Source organism: Haemaphysalis longicornis, unplaced genomic scaffold (assembly GCF_048455015.1).
Source record: "Haemaphysalis longicornis isolate Haplotype H1 unplaced genomic scaffold, Haemaphysalis longicornis Haplotype H1 scaffold_2, whole genome shotgun sequence".
NCBI lineage: Eukaryota > Metazoa > Arthropoda > Arachnida > Ixodida > Ixodidae > Haemaphysalis > Haemaphysalis longicornis.
Window position 1 is genome coordinate 269303889 of NW_027526295.1, and position 16818 is coordinate 269320706.

A 16818-nucleotide genomic window follows, 5' to 3' on the forward strand; every position below is an offset into this window, starting at 1 on the left:
ATAAAGTTTACTCTCTTTCTCTCTCTCTCCTCCTTCACAACTTAAAACAAGTGCTTAGGCATCCTCGGAGTTCTTTTCTCCATTCATTTTCGCTTGCTGCACTAGCCTTGCGCAGAGGCCGTGGCAGGAAAAGCGGCGCTATGTTCACGAGTAGGTTTATGCAATACATTCTACGTAGCCAGCAGGAAAAAAAAAACGTAATACCTCACTCAGGGACAAAACATAATAAAATTGTCCTCACTTACGAAGTAGACTTGTATGAGCAGAACACCAGTGTCCATAACATAATGTTCCATAAAGCAATTTGCAAATGAGTAAAGTGTATGAAACACAGATAAAAATCGGGCTGTCCAGAAGTGCATTAGGTTGCATGATGATAACCTAAAGGTATCACTTTGAACGTACTTTTAGTAATGTGTCTGCTATGTTTGTTTGTATACTGATCTGCGGGCTGAAAAACGATAAAAGTTGTTGCTCTCGATCTCTAGGACATCTTTTAAAAACAAAAGCAAACTTCCTGCTCAAAGATTTAACCTGATGATATCTATAATAACACAACTTTCCAGTCCAACACAAACATCCCGCTCGGTTCGAAGTACGTCGAAGTGGTCTTACTAATGATGTTCGGGACCGCGTACCTGTGGTCGAGACTGCTGCGTTTCGGGATGTTCGAGGAACCCTACAATGGCAGGGTGCTCACCTGCTTGTGCCTGCTCTACTTCTACTACCGCCAGACGCTCATCTACCTGCCCATATCTCCGCAGCTCGGACCGGTTCTCTACACTGTCAAGCTTATGGTGAGACTTCGCTTTTGTTCTCACATATGTGCAAATGCCCGCGCTTTCTATGACCATCCGCACGATACATTTCTTTACTGCCTATATATGAGATTTCCTTTATAAACGTAAAGATATCGCTCGTAATTAGAAAAAAATATTTAGGGAACAGTAGCATCCGCAGGAGTTAGTTTCGAGGGCTTCCAGATAGCGAAAAAAAAAAAGAGCAAATAAAAAGTGAAAGAAAAAAACAAAGTTTTAACGAAAATAAAACCATGATGACCTCCAAATGCTGAGGGCCTGCTCTACCTAACCTTCCTATTACATTGTATTCTTAAGGGGTCACTGTGAGAGCCGACGATAGCCACCTGAGTCTACCTAATGTATCACTTGTGACATAGAAATGTCGTATAATTGTACAAAACTGATAAATATAATTTGACGATAGGTACAATCAACAGCCCCGTGAATTCTCCGTTCCCACCGCACCTCATAGAAACCTAAAACTTTCACTGCCCGCGTATACCACTCATTAGGAGCGGCGGGAAAGGCGGGCTAATGATATCCGCGAACGTCGTCGGCAACTAACATAGCGTACCCCTCGGATGAGCAGCTCAGTAGTGCTTTCATAACGGGAAAATGGACCCTGTCCTTCGCTATCCTCTTCTGTCGGTTTTTCTGTGGCATCATCGACGCTTGGGTAGCGACGATTGGTTCTTTATTCTGTTGTCAAGTTCTAGTCTGGATGGGAAGGGACTCTTTCCTTCCCCGTCACCTTATCATGCTGCGTACAGCATTAGGCTTTTGGACGGGGTTTTAATGGAGCCTCAGGTGGACTCAATTAAGTGCGAAAACTTCAGGAGGCTGTGAACGTGAGTGCGGTCCTCGCCACGGTCTTTATGAGTGCCTCAAAAATGTGGTGTTCCCAAGCAGCAACAACACAACCTGCCAGCGCTGCCTTCCTAGAACAGGGTTTTTAAAGACGATAGTCTTTCTTGGGCAACTTAAGCCCAGAAATTTCGGTCTGTCTGTCTATCTGTCTGTCAGTCTTCCTGTCTGTGACTCGATTCAGCCACCCGGCCAAAGTAAAGCAAGGTCTGCGCAATAGTCTTATATAGTCACAGCTAAATCTACCCATCTAAGTCCGGTGTAATGTTCATACTTGTCAATATTGTTGAAGAACAACAAGACCTTACGCATTTATAAGACGACAAATTAATACAGAAGTGATATTTGCAGCGTTCCTTTATAAAAAATCGCACATGTTTGATTTTGGCGAGAATAAATACTTCATCAACTGAAGAAAAAAATATCACTCCACCGTCGCCTGCTGTCGCCCGCGCCATATAGCTTCTGGCGGCATTTGAAGAAATCAAGTGGCAAGAGTTACGAAAGGTTCCACTAGATAGGCTCCACGTTCTTCTTGCAACGCACGTGGAGTAGGGAAACGCGGTTCTATAAAGGTTGAAGTAGGGCGCCTTGACTAACGCGCGTCTTAGCCGTACGGCAGCGTTGGCATCGAGACACCCGGTTTGGAGCAGTGGAACGCGGGAAATTTAATATGATTTAAGCAAACCTTTGGCGTCTTTAACTTGGAAGGAGCGCGACACAAGAGGAACAACATGAGAGGTGAGCGGCATTACTTGGCAAAAGTCGATCAAGGCTATCGTCTTTTATCGACATTTGCAACGAAAGGAGCAGATACGCGGCCATTTTTTGTTACGCAAGCCGCTTGGCCTCAGCGCTAGCGCTGTCAAATGTTAGCGTTTATAAATGTAAGTCAAATAATTGATGCCTTTGGAAGTGTATTTTCCTGCTAGTAGTAGAAGACGAAACTGTGCTTCTGTACGGTGAGGTTTATTATACTGCTCGCCCTCGGCTTCAGCACTTGGGATTATTCTGGATAATATTCCCCTACTGCCTCGTCTCTCGCGAGAGCAACGCAAGGCACCTTCGGGCTGCTAGGTTCTTTCACTCATTTCTGGAAAATATCGGAGGACAGCATTGAGCAACGACAAGTGAAATTTTAACGGCGGTTTCAGTCTTGTGTGTGTTTCTCTTAATTTAGTTCACGTAGTGTATGCGATGCCCTGATTACCTGCTCATTATTCCCCCAGGTTTTCCGTGATTTTGCAAACTTCATGCGCATGGCACTGCTTGTAATCCTAAGCGGGGGGATCGTGCTGCATGCCATACTCTATCCGGACTACCCGATCACCGTGGAGCTGTTCCGCAGGGTATTCCACAAGGCCTGGTTTTCCCTTTTTCTGACCCCGATCACCGACCTTGAAGGTTTGTAGCGGCGTCGTTCGGTATTCTTCGACTGTTACACTCAAAACTTCATTTTTACAGGGGGATGGGGGAAGAAAATACTTGAAGCAATTATGGTATTAAAAACGCGAGACTGCATAGTTATCGATTTTTAAATTTTCGGATTGACCCGCCGCGGTGGCTCAGTGGCTGAGGCGTTGTGCTGCCTATCCCAAGGGCGTACCTTCCACCCCAACCTCGGTGACTGATTTTCAGATGAAAGGGAAAAGCGAAAACATCTGTGCGTTAAGGTTTGAGCGCACGTTAAACATCCCGAGGTGGAAAAACTCAGCCAAATCTGAGATTCTTAATTGATTCACGAAAAGGGGTGAAGCAACTTTGTTTTTTTTGGCCGAATGTGGTCGTATTTTTGTTACCATAACAAATACTTCACGAGCTCAGTTTAGCCTCTGAGGCTTGTGCGCCTTGGCATGCTGTGCGCACTGGCAGACGATAGATCACGCGGTCAAGTCAGCTACGGGTCAGGCCTGAACAAACAGGTTGCGGAGCTGGTGCCAGCACAGGGCGCTGTTTAAAACGGTACATTAGCAGAGGCCAGTTTTCACACAAAACTTGGGGCCACAAAGTGGCGCGTGCGCGCCATACTTTACCAGAAAACTTGTACTGACTTAACTTTTGCGGGATTCAGACTATTTATTCCCACCCGGCAGTCGTACATGCTTAACAGGCGTACCGCGCGAGCAGGTCAAGATGTTGTTTAGTCTTTTTTCTCAGTCTGCTTGTCTCAAGACTGGAAGCATTATCATAACCGTAATCGTCATAATCACGAAGCCATATACTCGGCGTGTTTATCCAAGATGCCCCTGCGCTGGCGTCTTGGGTGAGAGGTGCTAGGTCTTTCCTGGATTTTTTTGTTTACAACACATTTTCCGACGAACGAGAGGCTGAGAGCTTCGCCGTAATAAAAGCGGTGCTTTGTTTGCAAGTGCCAACGGCTCTAAATATTATAGAAAAGGCGAGAAAGGGGAAGTGTTTGAAAAGGAACGCATGAACTACGAGGAATAAAAGGCTAATTTTTCTGCAATCAATTTATGGAGCTTATTACCACCAACGTAAGACAAGTGTAAATGTAAACCAAGTGCACACGCAAACGTTTAACGATTAAAAACTCCTTTTCGATGAAATGTAATTTGTTTCAGGTTTGCACTTAGCTTTCGATCCTTGTTGTCTTCCTTGATTTATTAAGCAGTGTTCGATCTATTTTTGAGGATTTCTTTTACGCTGAGTAGCATATAGGATAATAATGTGTTTTATTGGATAAACTTCATTATGTGTGCTGCATTCCACAAAGCGCTTTGACTGCTCCTAATAATTTTTACTGTTTGAATATTTTTTCTGGGCCTTACTACAGGAGGTTCCAATGCAGTCACAAACTGAGGCCTCCTCTGTTATAACAAGCTATCGTAAACAAATGTTTGACACAATAAACGGGATTCTGATTCTGACATTAAAGCTTCCGCATAAATGTCAGAACATTAAATGCAGTACCCAACTGCACCTTAGGCTGTTATCGAAACGCTCGATGCACGTCTCCATTGTAACTTCTTGCATTCCTTCAGGAGAGCCCAGGTGCTTCCGCAATGTTCCACCGGACGCCTCCAAGGGTTGCTTTGTAAGCCGATGTGAGTATGACCACTTGTTCCGCGCTACATTTCAATGTAGGAACCGCCACAGGCTAGGTTCTGGTACACTTTGTCTTTTGATAGTGTACTTACGGAAACGGAGCCACGCCGGGAGCAGTTTAATTTGATGCGAAGTTTTTATTCTTTTGTTAGGGCCGAAATATTTGAGGGCGAACTCATACCTTGGTGCAAATTCTCCTTCTGTACTATTCTCTCTGACAATTTCCTGCAATTTATTTTCTCTTCACCACTCTTCTTAAGTCACTGTGTTAACACATGGCTCCTTTTAGTTCACTGTGTTCTTAGCACACAGTCTGTTAATAGTTGTTGTTAGAGTGGACTTATATTTTTTCATGCTGTATTGCCATATGATACTTTTTCCCGCTATGCAGTGCTGAGCATCTAGCTTGGACTCTCAGCTTTTATTACTCACCCACCCACCCACCTACTTAATCACTCAGTCACTCACTAACCCACTTACTCAGTCACTAACCAACCCACTCACTCAGTCACTCACTCACCCACCCACTCGCTCTCTCGCTCGCTCGCTCATACCCACCCACCCACCTACCTACCCACCCACTCACTTAGTCACTCGCTCACCAACCCACTCACTCACTCATTCACTCACTGTCACCCGCCCACCCCCTACTCACTCACTCACTCACTCACTCACTCACTCACTCACTCACTCACTCACTCACTCACTCACTCACTCACTCACTCACTCACTCACTCACTCACTCACTCACTCACTCACTCACTCACTCACTCACTCACTCACTCACTCACTCACTCACTCACTCACTCACTCACTCACTCACTCACTCACTCACTCACTCACTCACTCACTCACTCACTCACTCACTCACTCACTCACTCACTCACTCACTCACTCACTCACTCACTCACTCACTCACTCACTCACTCACTCACTCACTCACTCACTCACTCACTCACTCACTCACTCACTCACTCACTCACTCACTCACTCACTCACTCACTCACTCACTCACTCACTCACTCACTCACTCACTCACTCACTCACTCACTCACTCACTCACTCACTCACTCACTCACTCACTCACTCACTCACTCACTCACTCACTCACTCACTCACTCACTCACTCACTCACTCACTCACTCACTCACTCACTCACTCACTCACTCACTCACTCACTCACTCACTCACTCACTCACTCACTCACTCACTCACTCACTCACTCACTCACTCACTCACTCACTCACTCACTCACTCACTCACTCACTCACTCACTCACTCACTCACTCACTCACTCACTCACTCACTCACTCACTCACTCACTCACTCACTCACTCACTCACTCACTCACTCACTCACTCACTCACTCACTCACTCACTCACTCACTCACTCACTCACTCACTCACTCACTCACTCACTCACTCACTCACTCACTCACTCACTCACTCACTCACTCACTCACTCACTCACTCACTCACTCACTCACTCACTCACTCACTCACTCACTCACTCACTCACTCACTCACTCACTCACTCACTCACTCACTCACTCACTCACTCACTCACTCACTCACACGTCTTTTCTTCCATATTTTTCTATTATTGCATGGCTTTATGTCAGAAGTGGAATTTGAACCGGCCTTACCTTGAACTATGCTGCCTCTTTCGGCTTTAGCCAGAGTGCCGATTTTTAGTCAGAATTTTCTGACAACTTTGAAATAATTTAAGGGACAAATAAACCAGTCCCAGCCTCAGCTTTGCGTAGTTACTGTTTACTAAAGCAAGTCGCGTAAATGAACATGCTGGGAACTACTCGCAAGCTAACTTTTATTCCAGGGTTAGGACCCGCCGCGGGAATACGACTGATCTTGAAATCTAATAGCCTGAGTGTAACTGACGTTCAGAACGCGAGGACAGTTGAAAACCTACGCACAATCATCTCATGAATATTTCCAGATTCGGACACCAGCTGCCCAAACGCCGGTGTCTGGCCGTACGTGTTTGCAGTTCTGTACTTCGTGCACCTCAAGCTGATCCTGCTCACGGTTCTGTATGCCTTGTTCAGGTAAGGGTGACCTGCTTTTCGGCACTCAATTGCACATCACGTATAAGGCTGAAGTGACGGGGGGATGGGGACGGGGGGGGGGGGGGGGGGGGGGGCGTTAATACCTCTTTGAAACGAATTGCTAAGACATTGGATAATGAAAGGTCACTGGTGGGCGACTATACACGCAAACGTGCCTTGTTCCCAAATTGACTCGCGTTGTGGCTCTCGTCGCGAATCGATTGGTTGTGAACTGGGGAACTGAAGCAGGGCATACGGTATGAAACCATGTATGTCGAGTTATCCGTTCAAGCCCTAGGTCAAAAATTCCTAGCAATGCAGAATAAAGTGTAATGCACAGTGTTGCGCAGTACAAAACAGAAGTATCCTGGGAGAAAACGCACGCTTTTGGTATGGAAGACGGGAGCAGCAGAATTCTTATTTGGTCAATGGCACAGGGTAAGCCCTATACTTCCCATGGACACCAGTTTATTTGATGATCTCAGCTATTGTACTGGCTCTCGAAATAAATGTACTGCACTTTACTGTGCTCTTTATTCAATATATTTGTGCTGAGACTTTATTCGTGAGACGTCAGAAATGGTGGAATCTTCAGATCACCGCTTGCGTTTGCATGGGGGCAAGAGCTTTGTTTGCACCGTTCATGGGCTTGTGCCTTCTAAGCGCATGTTCTTCAAGGCTTTTTAAAGGCAATAGTCTTTCTCGGGCTACTTGGACGCGAAAAGTTTGGTCTGTTTGTCTCTGCCTGTACGGCTGTCTGTCCGTTTGTCCCTCGATTAAGCCGCCCGTCCAAATTTAACGCAGGTGTTGAACGAGACGTGCTGCCTGAAACTGCGCCAGCGGGAGTTCTGTTCCTTTTGTGCTTGCTTTAATTTCGTATGCTGTAGCTGTTTTGCGTCATTTGGAACTAGCCATTGTTTTCTTGCGCAGCCACTTTTTTCGCTTACTATCGTAAAAAACAACCCTACGAGCGTTCCCAACTAAAGGAACGCGGGGGCTGCCTGTTATATCCACAGATTTTGCCTGAAATGTACCTGCAGTTTTGTTTGCGCTAAGCAATGGGGAGATGTTTGACAAGCACCAGCGGTTTACGAGATTCCAACGGTTATGACTATTTATACCGCGTGGTTTTCAAAGCCTCAGCGTGACTCCCTGACGACAGTACACCAGGTCCTACTTGGGTCCGTTGTCTTGCTGTGTTGCATGATTCCGGCAGTCTGTTAACATCGACCATTAGCGAGCTACGACGACAGGGCGAGCCCATGAAGTGCTCTGCACTTAAAATTGCCCGTGCAGAAAAACGAACGCCGACCGCACCACTGCGGTGCCGCTGGTGCCGACTGTCATATACCCTGGGTTTCCTACGTTTGTGTGATTCCTTCGCATGTGCCAGGGAGTGTCACCAGTGTCTCAGAAGTACCTCCCGGTGCGTTCCGCGGCTCGTATTGTACACTCTTAGGCAAAAAGGACTAAGAGTGTCCTTTCGGGGACTAACGGCCTCTGCCACAATCATTAGTCCCTTTGGGGACTAACTGCGAGGGGACGAACGGTTAGTCCCCCACCCGGATGGTCCGTTCCGATACTCCCCAAGGACGAACTGCGTAAAGTGCAGAAAAAAAGAAAAAAAAACTCCGGCACTGGCAGGGATCGAACGCCTGACGCCCGGAATTATACTCAAGGAACCCGACGTGCTATCCGCTAGACCACGCCGCCGGGTGGTAGCCGAGCTAGATAATATTCAAGTGTACAGCGTGTAGTTCTGTGCATAACGCAACAGATCCATTGCAACTGGTGCCCGAATTTCTATCTGTGCAAGCGAACGTGACCGCGTTTCGCGCCTTGCACATAACGCTTTACTAGGTTTAAGGACTATTGCTCAGTTCGATTCGAAGTAGAGCCTCACAACCATAGTTTTTCTCGTAAATAACAATCAACTCGTCGTCGCCTAGTTGAGATAGGTAGCTGGGCGATCGGACGACTCATTTGTTCCCGCACAAATTAGCGCAAGCTTAGTGCTTTCTTAGTGTTCGATACATATGTTAAGTGCTGTATGTGACGTATGTGAAAGGTGTCGTCTGTGTGAGTGTCAGAATAAGGAAACATGCCATATTTTCCTGCATCGGCGAAAGCGAATTCGGTATTGCCCGAATTCTTCAAATTCGCGTCGCTAGACGATTGCGACTGGGAAATGCAAGCGGGTTTTACAACAGTTGCGGCATTGTAATAGCTTTGGTGCCCAAGGCAATTATGTACCGAGTGTAAAAGATAACTTCGAGACGCTTACTTGTAGCGAGCATTTTTGTTTTGCAGTTGTCATCAGCAACATGCGTTTTTTCTCGTCTGTTAAACATATATACATATTCATTACGCTCAGGAATCCACTTTTGCTATTGTCACTAATTTTTGCGTTACTGTTAAGGCGCTTGAAAGCTTTCATTGGCCGTTATTACCTTGCACGAATCGTATGCAACACAGCGTATCAACATAACCTCGCCGAGAAGCGTATGGCAATCGCGCTTCGCCGCTCCTTGCCATTACCCGCCGCTCTACTAACCCTAGGCGATTTTCTTATAACTAGCACCAATAGTTTCTGCCGTGGCACCATCTAAAGCACCCAGTGACTGCAATTGGCTTGTGTTTTGGAAATATAAAATTGTTCGCAGACATATGCGCGAAAGGGCAACGACGACGCCATTAGGGGATTAACGACGCAGCAAAGAGACTAACTGCATGCGTTTCGTCTTCCCGTTACTCCTTATAGATCGGCGGGGACGAACAGTTAGTCCGCATTTATGCACACGGCACGTACTCTGCCGCAGATACTCCCCTTGAAGATGAACGGTCGCCCTCGAAGACTAACGGCTGTATTTTAGTCCCTATTTTAGTCCTTTTTGCCTAAGAGTGTGCTCGCATTGTACTCGTACTCAGTCATGTATTACTCGCGGAGTGGCGGAAGGAACGCGCGCGGAGAGAGGCCTTAGCTTGGAGCAGTGCATGGAGCGCGGTAAAATTGGATGGATTTACGTGGCAGGGGCAGCAGATGGGCTATTGTCCTTAGACGACATCTGCAACGAAATCAGCAGATACGCGGCCAATTTTTTACCATCTGCTTGGTAGGTTTTTCTAGAAGAACCTTGTTTCATTGATGTTGAACACTTCTTGAGTGACGCATCGTGCTGCCATAAATTCTGCAATATATTTCTTGTATGCTCTTCTCGTTTCTTGCGCAGCACCACCGCTACAGATGTAGAACCGGAATCGGACGCCATATGGAAATTCCAACGCTACGAGCTAGTGATGGATTTTGCCATGCGCCGCTGCCTGCCGCCCCCTCTTAACGCCATCACCTACGCCTGGCTTGCCATGCACGGGCTCTTCGCGCTCTGCGTCCGGACCGTAAGGCGGAAGAAGGTGCGTGCGTGGTCGGGAGAAACACGCCAAGTTTGGCGCTCTTGCTTTCATGGTATGCCGAAGCGGGAAAGGTGGTCATCCCTCTGCCTGTGAAGTCGAAAATTTCGGCTTTTGAAGGAAACTTGAAATGTAATAAATGATATCAGCAGAACCGAGAGCTTGATGTTCATATTTCAAAAAGAATGTGGAAAACGAAAAATTAATTCGAAATAACTGCAACCTTTTCCTGAAGTCGAAAATCTATGGGAGAATAAAAAATAAAAAAAAAAATCTCGAGAGCCTTTAGTGATACGGTGGACTAGATTTTTGCTGGCTTTGATGTTATAAAATACCAGCACAAACAAAGCGTGAAGAGTTGTACGATCGCGTTTTTCTCGTACTTCTAGGGCCTAATGAACGAAATTTGATGTCAATGAGTAGCTTTTGCGGATCGGGAGGTTCCCGTTTGAACCCATTCCCATTTCATCCTTGCCGCTTGTTCCCTCCCGTGTCAACCCGGCGCAAAATGACCTTCCCTTTTCGCCCTTTCCCATTTCGCCTGTTCCCATTTGAACCTTCTCGTTTGTTCCCTGCCGCTTCAACCCGCTACAAAACGGGCTTCCCATTTCGTATTTTCCCATTTAGCCTCTTCCTTGAATAACGAACCCAGTTTCGACTCGGGTGACTCGGTCCGAGGCGTGCGAATTTTTTAAATTAGGGATGCGTCCGACTGCATTTTGACCTCATGTTTCGAGCTACGTCCGACGTAACCGAAAGTCAAAAATTAATTGCGTTCGCCGTTACCTGAAAATTAAATTGAAGTTAACGTCAAACGTATTTCACCGTAAGAAAACGTTACGGCTGGAGGAGCCAAGGTATGCATACGCCCTATTAACCTGCAACCTCTTTGCAAGGGTCCATTTTACTACACGCGGCGCCAATTAAAACAACACGTAGGTTGCTGCGTTACGTCCGGCCCGGTATAGCGTTGGTGACTTACAGCTGAAACCACACCCTTCCGTCTGCTTCTGCGTTGGTCGAGCGGTATGGAACGTTATGCTCGTATGCGTACTCCGCGGAAGCTGTGATAGTTCCAGTCCCTACAGGTGCATATCTCAGTTTCGAAATATTGAATTGTTTTATATACGAATGCACATGTACTTATATGCAACACGCACAAAAAAGAAAGGACGAGAATTAACAAACTGGAACCTTTCCGCGGTCGCAGTGGCAGTTTGTAGCATCCGTAGCTCTTGCCGAGAATGAAGTTCGGTGTTTAAACAAATGAAACTATTAATTTATTAGGGGTAGTACAGGGCTACTGTTTTATTTCTACACAGGAAAAAGATCTTGCGAAATATAATTACGAAATCTATCTAACTACCCGAAAAACGTATTGTATGAAAGCGGTTACTATTATGGGCCAAGCCAGTTGTACGATCCATTTTAATGTGTGGCTAACAGTCACTTCATATGCAAATCTCTGTAAAAGAATGACAATTGAAGTCTAAAGCTGAAATTTTTGCTTGGAGGAAATGGTTCGCACACATTTTTCATCTGGGCGTTAAGAACACCTCGAGCTGTATTCTCTTGCGTGTACTTTTTACGGATAATACATAGGCGGGCACGCAGTACGTGGAAAAGCAAAAGCAATCCGTCTATAATAGAGTTTTAGCATATCGTTACCGTGTTTGCGTCACCGTTTACCGTGTTACCGAAAGTCGGTGTTTTCGTTTGCCGCTGAAAACGGTAAGACACGTTTTAGCACACCGTTTGCAGTTTGCGTATTTCGGCTGCCGCGGCGCAAGTAGCGAGATCTGATGAATTAGTCTCAAAGCAAATCACGCATAATTTTGTTGCGAATATCTATTTGCTTCCGTTTAAAGTAGCTTGAATATTTAACTTTTCGGGTGAAGCGTTCGCAATAACTCTAGTTTTGAGAATACTGCAGACATCACCTGTAGAGCTTTATAAACAAAACGTGTCGGTGGCGCCATCTGCCGAGTAGAGTTAGAGTCAAGGTAAAATATAATTTACCCCTGCGCTAAATATTCAGGCAAGAAATGAGTAAAATATATTGTAGTAATTGCTCAGTAACCTACACTACCTTGCCCAGAACAATTTTGGGGGCTTAAAAGCGCACTGCGAGCTCAGAAACGTATGTGAACTATTTCAGGCGGGCGTTTTGGGAGCGGGTTGAAACGGGAAGGGTGTTTTAGGGACGGGTTGAAACAGAGAGCGTTCAAACGGGAAGGGCACTTTGGGAACGGGCGCACACGGGACGGGCCAAACGGGAAGGGCGTTTCCGGAGTGGGTTCAAGCGGGACGGGTTCAAACGGGAATGGGATGTTTCGGGCTACACCCCTACGGATCACATGATGCGCTACTTCAATTGCCACCATTTACAGACTTCATCTTTTCCACTTGATACAACAAATTCCACCTAAGTGGTTCAGTTGTTACAAGAACGTTTGCTCTTAACGTTTGAATTTTCTCTTCGAGCAGTCCACAAGTTGAAGGTTTCCTCTTATATGCCCGAACCATTTCTCTTTGCGCAGGGAGATACCTATTTCATGGTCCAGGACACAACGAAGGGGCAGAAGCTCTCCGACAGGGACTATCGCTACTGGAAGCAGAAAGCGTTAGAATACAGCAACAGCCTCGAGTCTGCGAATGTGAACACCGCCGAGATGCAAGCTGAGAAGTACGCTAAATTTTCTATTCGTGTAACTCCCGAATCAGAAACTAAAATTAGGAATGAGGGTTTATGTTATGGCGAGCAGGGAGGACGCGAACGTTCGGCATAGGTTGAATAATATGGTAGTGAACAACGCAAGAACTACAGCTCCTTGTACATTCTTCTTTCAAGGTTCTGGACTGAACAAAGGGCAAACGTCAACCTGCCGAAGGTACCTGTAGGTTGAAATAATACCGGCCCAGCCATCAGGATATTGGAAAATAAAAATGAGTAGCTTACCCAGAAGAGAAGGGTCTTAACATGGTCCCTACAACATACTCCATAAAGTCGTACGTTGAGTATTTAAAGAGTATTTAGATTTTCGATTGAGATTTTGCTACGACTAACAGACGCCCGCATCCCCCTTTATCTCAACACCTCAGTAGTGAAGGTATGTTAAATTTGTGCCACGTTCCAAAAGTATACTTGACATACAAAAACACTGAAGTGAGCAAGTTTGGTATCCAACTTTGGGCTGTCAGAAGGCTGCCGAGTAGCCTGCTAACCGGGTATCAAATATATTATTTCGAACCCAGACATCTTTTTCGGGCTCGCGTTCGAAGATCTTTAGGTTTATCTTGAAACAGAACCCTACTGTTGTAACTAGAAGCCCACCGGAACGTACCGTAATGTTAAGGTCCCGTTATATGCATTGAAGGACGAAGGCCTCTCTAAATGACTCTCAACCACTTCTGTCCTGTGCCGCTCGGGTTCACTGTTGGCCACCAAATTCACGCATTTCATCCCTCCATTCTGTTATTGCCCTTTCCGTTCTTCTAGACCCACTCTTGGTATCCACTCTGTAACCCTAATTGTCCACAGGTTGTCCGTCCATCTCACTAGATGGCCAGCCCGAGTCCATTTTTGTCCTAACTTAAACTATGATATTGTGTACTCGAGTTTATTTTCTGTTCCAAGAAGCTCTATTCCGGTCCCTAAGTGTTACTCTTATGATTATTCGTTCCATGGCCCGTTGAGCCGATATTAGTTTGTTTTCCAGTTTAATAAGGCGCCAAGTTTCAACTCGGTATGCCATCACCGGCAGTATGCACAAGTCGCAGAGTTTTCTTTTAAGTGACAGAGGTAGCTTAATTTTCATTATTTGGGAGTGCTTGCCGAGTGCTTCCCAGCCCATACTTGTTCTGTGCCGGATTGTCCCCGGCAACGAAGCTGCCCACCAGCATGCCCGAGATTTGACACACCGGGCTAGTCAGGAGTTCGGCGAGCAGTGGCGTGTCTGGCCCCTTTTGTCATACACAGAAATCACGCAGCACTACCACCTGCAGCGAACAATGTACCCACCTCCACACAAAAACCTCACAAAAGAGCAAGAACACCACCTTCGATGCATCCAAACCAACACCTTTCCCCACCCAACTAGAGCCCGCATTCTGGCCCCCACCCTCTACTCCTCGGAATGCCGCTTCTGTGAGGCTCCGGGCACGCTTTACCACTTTGTGTGGGGCTGCGAGAAGAACCCCAACCTACACCCCCTGCCCTTCCCCTCCCCTGAGCACTGGGAGAGAGCACTGACCAGCTCGGACCCTGATGACCAGCTTTGGCTGGTGAAGAGGGCTCAAGAAGCCGGACGGTCTCAAGGGGTCCTGGAATAAGGACTCTTCCCCAAGGCGAACTGCTTTATAGGGACGTTTATTCCTCCTCCTCCTCCTCCTCCCTCTCCTGGTTCGGGTCAGCACTAACCATCTGTCAGAGGTAGTGATGTTCGTTTACTTCTAGTGTTTCGTTTCCTAAGCTGAAGAGGGCGCTTTCGGCATGCTTATTCCTCATTACTTTAGATTTATTCATATTTATTTCTAGCTCCACGACCGTGCTTTGTGAATGTAGTTTCTCAAGAATTTTTTGCAGGTGTTCTGCAGTCTTACTCAGCAAGACTATGTTTGCATTCGGAGTCCTTTGCTGAAGCCTCATTTTTGAACTTTGGACAGGCGCGCACCATTCCAGGCAGACAATCCCCTCTTCGCAACTGTTAGTAGTTTTCTTTCGGCTTGAATTAGCAGATAATGGTCAGTTAACACCAAACGCCAAATGCTTTCGGCCTTATAAAAACAGGGCAAAATGAGTACGATGTTGTTCGTATGAGGCAAGAGAATCATACCACTTAAGTTTTAATTTGCTTGTTTGCACCAAATAGGTTGACGTTGATGCTGGAAGACGTCGACTACCAGCGCACTGTGCTGGACCAACTTCGGGGCCAAGTTCAGGAGGTGCAGCGGAGAATGTCTCTCTCAGTGATATACCTGGAAACACTCAAGCAAGTTTCCTCATTAAAAGGAGGTAAGGCAATTGCCAAGTCTACGAAAAGACCATTCGCCATTTTTAAATAGCTGTGTGTGGGTGAAGCGTTCTTTAAAGACGTAACCAGCGTTCTGTAGCGGTTACGTTAGTTTTTCCGTTATGAATGGGAATACGCACCACCAAAGAAGAACGCTGTCCTACTGACGGCATCCGGTTTCACAACAAGATGGTTCATCTAACCTCGAAAAACTGGGGCTGCGTCAGTTGTAATTGAAATATAGACTGCTTGAATCAGTTATGTGCATTATTTCCGCCTTCGGGACCAGAAGGGCCCACGAGAGCGCTCTCACGTTCCTTTTTCTGAGTGCTGCATTTCGCGCCACTGAGGAAACCCATGTAAGGCTTGCTACAGTGGACAGACCTAATGTGAAGGACGGGAATGGCTTGTTTAAGCTTCGCAAACATCACCTACGTAAGTTAATGGAAAGTGTTGGCATAATTTTCTTTGTGTACTCATGTTGTGGTGTCCTGCCTGCTAATGTAACCGAAGGGGTGGCAGGACCAATGTAATCAATTCATTCATGTAGGAACCATTCGTTTAAAGGCGTTAGTGCACAGTATATCAAAACTTTAGGGCAATTGGATACTTGTCAACTGCGGTAGACAACCCCCGCACCCCCCTAACCCTGACGCGATCGAAAACCGCCGCATTCAGGGCACCTACCATACACGCTGCTCGTATTTATTGCAGCGAGCTACGACTCCATTAGCCATTAATATTTTACTCATTAGATGAGTTACAGATGGAGTGCGTAATGAGTATAAGGTTTGCCCCCTCCAGCCGCTGATAGCCTTGATAGAACCTCTATGAAAGGTCATTGGTGAAGCCAAGGTGCCATGACTAAGTGCCAAATCATTCTGACATGTTATCCTGCAAGGAGCAGACAGACGGTTCATTAGCGTAACATACTCATGGAGCTAAGTCCGCTACTTATTCCGCATTTTTTCTTTCATATCTGATTCATTTGGGCCCTCTGGTAACTCGAACACGCAGACCCGACGTCACTGACCACATCCATGGCGCTACAGCAGACGACGCTGCACAACATCTCCCGCCAGTCTCCGTACCCCGGCACGAAAATCCAGCGTTTCCCAGTGCCGGACAAGTTCGTGCCGTGGGAAGTCATGTGGCTCGACTACGATCCAGTCGCTTACACGAGGCCACGCTCGCAGTTCCCGGGACCCCTGCAGGTCTACGTGGACGAGGACATACTCATGTAAGTGCCTGCTGTAAGGTCGTAGACTACTTCAAATGACAGCAAAGATTATGACTGGATATGACACGGAGTATAGAATGTATGCGTAGGTTTAGGACCGGGCTGGTGCGCAAAATGGAACACGCTTCTATATGCCATCCACCCGTTTAAGCTTCAGGCCTAAGTTTCATTTTTTTTTCTTGTTTTGGTGCCTGCGGGAAGATGCAGCGAAAAATTGCTCCCCTCATTTCCTCATTGAGGCTCTCAGCATGGCACAAAGAGATACGACCTTTCCGGACGGGGCTTGAGCTTTCGATCTAGAAACTTCCTACCGGCCGGGGATTCTTTTATTTTTCCTTTTTATTTTTTCATTTTTATTTTGT

The 16818-nt window shown here is 46.4% G+C and overlaps 1 protein-coding gene across 1 annotated transcript in view; it reads left to right on the plus strand.

Annotated features, from left to right (window-relative positions):
* The window catches only part of LOC144168629 (transient receptor potential cation channel subfamily M member-like 2), a 58848-nt gene that overhangs the window by 31199 nt on the left and 10831 nt on the right, over positions 1–16818 (plus strand). The window contains exons 15-22 of the mRNA XM_077697575.1: positions 567–797; positions 2894–3068; positions 4667–4729; positions 6688–6796; positions 10027–10207; positions 12745–12890; positions 15076–15218; positions 16234–16456. Coding sequence (XP_077553701.1) covers positions 567–797; positions 2894–3068; positions 4667–4729; positions 6688–6796; positions 10027–10207; positions 12745–12890; positions 15076–15218; positions 16234–16456 — 1271 coding nt within the window. The remainder of the gene's footprint in view (positions 1–566; positions 798–2893; positions 3069–4666; positions 4730–6687; positions 6797–10026; positions 10208–12744; positions 12891–15075; positions 15219–16233; positions 16457–16818) is intronic.